At 35.0% G+C, this 5,000-nt stretch overlaps 1 protein-coding gene across 1 annotated transcript in view; it reads left to right on the plus strand.

The window, feature by feature from the left end:
- Positions 1-421: 421 nt before the first annotated feature.
- Positions 422-5,000, plus strand: part of uncx (UNC homeobox) — a 5,840-nt gene continuing 1,261 nt past the window's right edge. The window contains exons 1-2 of the mRNA XM_028812580.2: positions 422-851; positions 1,985-2,160. Coding sequence (XP_028668413.1) covers positions 596-851; positions 1,985-2,160 — 432 coding nt within the window. The 5' untranslated portion in view covers positions 422-595. The remainder of the gene's footprint in view (positions 852-1,984; positions 2,161-5,000) is intronic.

Below are 5,000 nucleotides of genomic sequence, written 5' to 3' on the forward strand. Positions count from 1 at the left end.
GGAAAGGGAGGATGATGAATCCCCTATTATTGGATCAGTCTATTTGGCGCTCAATGTTTCTCTGTAATTGGAAAACATCACTTTAAAGGTTCAGAGAGTAAAGCATTTCTACTGAAAAAAATCTGCACAACACGCTGTTGAATGATTTTAAGGGAAATCTATTATTGTTTTAAGAGCGAGTGAGATGTGAGATGTAAAATCTGTGTGTACTGTGGGCTGTTTAGTATTTAACGGGATATCAATCAGATCTCTAGTTCTTCTCCAAACCCCCCGTCTTGTTGTGATGTAGTTCTTATCAAAGCCCCCCTGTCTTGTTGTGACAGCTCTGATATTGTTTATTGAGGTGGATGTCAGGTATAATTAGCAATCGATATGGAAAACGTTTTCAAACCACGTCTCTGACGTCACAGCCGATTAACGTTTCTTATTGGTCCCAAATTCCCAAAGCCTTGGCTAATTATTGGAAGGTTGATGTTGATAAAGTAAAGCTCATCCTCCTCTCTCCAGCATGTCCCCTCCTCACTGCCCACTCTAACTGCATGCTTTCTAAATTCCCACAACCAGCCTCCAGACTTTGGCCCCTTTTGCCAGGGAGATGATGGACAGCCGGATACTAGAGCACTCCCATGCCCAGTTTGGAGGCTCTCTAAGTGGCATGGTAGGTTTTCCGTACCATCTGAGCCACCATCATGTCTATGAATTAGCCGGCCATCAACTGCAATCTGCAGCCGCTGTTCCCTTCTCCATAGACGGATTACTTAACGGTTCTTGCACCGCCTCAGTAGTCAACTCGAACCCTCTTCTGTCGTCTGGATGCGGAGTGAACGGAGACAACCAGTACAAGCTGACAGGTAAGAAGACGGGAGCTTTAACAACCAAGAAATCGCGGTTTGATAAAAATATGTAAAAGAAAAAAGTTACTGGGTATTTTTTTCAGTTATTCTTTTTTGATATCAATAAAACGAAATACATGGCACTTAAACGAACAGTCTTTTGCTAGGGGCCTTATATTATGGAGTGACGCGGAAAAGAAATCATTACTTACGACACTGTACAGATTGCAAAGAGACATGCAGCGACATCACGTAATTGTTTGTAAAGGCACGCGATTATTTCATATTGAAATTACATGTTTTACCAACGATGTAAAGCCGGTATTACGTGCAGAAACATAACAATATATTTCGTATCCTTCAGACTAATATATAGCCTAAAAAGGCATCGACGGTGTGTTATATTTTCGTGAAAATTGTACTGTCGGATATTTTTTTCCTTTCAATTCTCTTCATGTAAGTATTTTTTTTTTGATTATAGAATTTTAAACAATACGATCTATTCTTTCTTATTAGGCATTGACAGCGTCCAAAAATGTAAGATGGTACTTTTATTAAAATGTATTATTTATATTGCGTATTACATTCGTTTGGAGTTAAGCAACTTTTAGATATTTCTGTATTAAATTATGCTTTAGTGTTATTATGCTCTTTACGGTGCCCTCTTAAGACATAAGATCACAGCAGTGAAAAAGCGTCGAGCTTTCTAATGCAGAAATTTGACATGGTAATAATATTTTCATAAATAACGACCCGTGGACAAAGAACATGTTCTGCACTCGGCTTGTACTTTTCTGAAGTGATGTTTCTTAAAATGAAAGCACTATGTTTAAATTTTTAAAGGTGTACTCTGAAACCGTGGGAAACAGTAAGACGATGCTGTGGGAATGAAGCGACTGTGAAACATCTTGTTTTGATAAAGTGTAACTGTCGTTTGTGTGTGTGTGTGTGTGTGTTTCTGAGATAACTGTGAAAAATATCACCTGTAGTATCTGTAACACGTTAAAAAGAGACAAAAAGATAACGTTTTCCCAACTTAATACTTTTACGTGTTTGCGGAAATCCTTAAACACACGTGTAAGCATTTTTAAGACAAACGCTTAGTATATATTAATTGAAATATCAATTTTTTGTTCTTTTCTTTACGGCAGATTCCGGAGATCCTGACAAAGATAGTCCTGGGTGTAAAAGAAGAAGAACTCGTACCAATTTCACAGGATGGCAGCTGGAAGAATTGGAAAAAGCGTTTAATGAAAGTCACTATCCCGACGTCTTCATGAGAGAAGCACTGGCCCTCAGATTAGACCTGGTCGAGTCCAGAGTGCAGGTAAACAGATATATTCAAAAAGAAAACAAAAAGATGTGTCTTTTTCAGGGTATAATTCTTTGAAAGATAGATTTCTATGTTGTTTAATGATTTTTGTCTTAGCTGTTTTCAATCAAATTTTCTTGGTATTAACCTTTAAAGCCGAAATGGAATTTAGTTTTATTCTTATTGTGGGTGCATGTGCAGACAAGCCTTGTAAGTGTTTTGTTAAGAAGTGACATGTTCTACAATATACATTATTATACATCTCCATGTTAAATTTGCAGAGAAAATTAAAATCAGTTAATATTTTGAGATATTTTATTTATTTATGCATACGTCCTTGAGACAGAAATGTACAGTCGAGTATACTGCAACAAATAGTGCATACTAAGAAAGAATACTTTATTTGCAACATTGTCTCCTTTAAAATGTATCGCTCCGTGCCCAAGATCAAGATAAAAAATCTCGATATGGAATAAAGCTTAAAACGCTTGCATTCTAGACCGTCGGAATATAATATGTTGCTAAGAATGTTATACTTGCAAGTATTTCTCCAACTTTCGAAGTTTGCGTTGTCATTGTTAAATATATTTAAAATACCACATCACAAGTTGTCTTTTATACACGCACAGAAAGAAATAATCAGTCACCTAAGTTGTATTTGTTAAATAAAAAACAGATGTTAAAATAATCAAAGCTGGGTATGTTTAAAATCACGCAATCTAGAGCAAATAAATAAACAAGGAAAAACAAGCCATATAACAAAACGTTTTAGTGTTAAAATTAACAGATTATTAATAATCCATTAACACTTTGTTAAAAGTACATTTACAAAGCGAAAGTCCTCCCCTGCTGACCTGCCCTGGTTTCAAGCGCTTTATCCAATTTGTTCTGAGGTCGTTAAGTGAAGTCGAGACCCTCCATTTCCCTTTAATACGATAATGAGCAATCCTCTTTGACAAGGCCGTCTGCTACCAACACAAAGACAGGGCCACAGAAGAACTCCTGTGGCACCTACTCATTTCTAATTAGTTTATAACATATATATATATATATATATATATATATATATATATATATATATATATATATATATATAAAGAACGTGTAAGATATGTAAAGGGGATTCCATGTAAGCAAATTGTTTTTTATAACTGATACAATAATACTGATATCTTAAAATTTTACCTCAGTATTATACAGCAAAAAAAGCTAAAAACATGAGTGTTATTGGACATCGAGGAGAACGAAGATGACAATAACGATTAAATCAAATTGTATTAAATTAAGAAAAAAAGACAGCACGCAAATAAACAAATTAGCACATCAAGTGACTGTTTACATTTTAGTATTCACCTTATAAAGGAAACTCAGAAAGCCAAGACTTGCTGTAATTTATTTCCTTAAATTCTACTTTCAGATATTTCATATGTGTAGGTGATAGTTTTTACATTAACATGATAAAGAAGAGCACATTTTGTGTGAAAGCTCTTTGGCAATGCCATGTTGGTTTCATTACAAGATGTTTTTTAGAAGGAAAAAAAAAATGAAGCCCCTACTGGCACATTTTGTAAAATGACGATGCTAGTTGCCCAGGAGCCTGCCTATTGATGTCAATTATTGTGTTTTTCTTGATTAAAAATATTTGTATCAAACACATCTAAAATAAATAATTAAAAGAAATCTTCAAATCACAAAAGAAGTAAAATAAAGAGTTCGAAAATTGGTATTGCAAAAATTATACTCAGCGTTTGGTTCATTTGTTTAATTGTAATCATTTAATAAACTAAAACAGGGTTTATTGTTTATTAAAATGTCAAGTGATCCCCCGAAAAGGCGCATATGTGCTGGACAGTTATGCTTTGTCAAAAATAGAATCCTTTTAAGGCTAAGAAGTTCTGACTTGCAATGTTAATTTTCTTGGAAAACGTAAATTGTGAAATATCACGCGTGGGTTACTACAAAAAATAACATCTCATTAATGTTGACTTAAACATGAGTGCGGTTCAACCAGGACAGAACTTTATCGTTCAGTTCCTAATGTGTAGTAAGATGCAGCGTGTGTTTTGGAGTGGGGTGGGGATGTGGGTGTTAATGTGTGACTCCGAGTTTAATATTGAGCGTTAATATATACAAACTCAGGAATCAGTATACTCGCTGCGTTTACATGTCGGGTCTAGGATAAGTAAGGTGAGTTTGGAAACATAGCAATGATTTTGTAAAATTATTTAAACAGAAGTTATTACGCTGAGGAGTTTTTTTTTCTTTTTCAATTTACCTTTGCTCATTGCCCTTTTTGTACTTAAAATGTGTGTTAGAAAGGTGATTTTATTATGTTTTCAATTACTTTCGTGTTTACATGAGAGGAGCCAGGGAAGGGCAGATGAACCTGTGTACCCCCTTTGCATTATGCCTCCCTAGAGCGGGCGATACCAACATCTAGCAGAATAACAGAATTTAGTGTCAGGCAGCTTATTTATATACAGGGGGATATAACTGAAACAAATGAAAAGGCATGTAATGTCCCCAGAAATAATGGACTGACAATATTTACTGGTCTTTATCGTGTGTTTGTAAGAATTAAAACAAATACTAAGTTACTCATACACCAAGTAAATGACAGCCTAATTTTCTTAGGATATGAGAAGATTCCACGCCATTGGCACGTAAACTAAAGCACATTTTAAGTTCCAGTAAATATTTCATGGTAACCGCATCTTTGATTCAATGAAGAAGCCTCACTCTCCACTTCTCGGGGATTGAACGTTTCATTCTTTAGAAAGAAACACAAAAAAAAAATGAGAAAGAAAGACAGAGAGACAGACAGAGAGAAAAAAAAAGAAAAGAAACTTTGCATT

This window comes from Erpetoichthys calabaricus, chromosome 11, assembly GCF_900747795.2.
Source record: "Erpetoichthys calabaricus chromosome 11, fErpCal1.3, whole genome shotgun sequence".
In the NCBI taxonomy this organism is placed as follows: domain Eukaryota; kingdom Metazoa; phylum Chordata; class Cladistia; order Polypteriformes; family Polypteridae; genus Erpetoichthys; species Erpetoichthys calabaricus.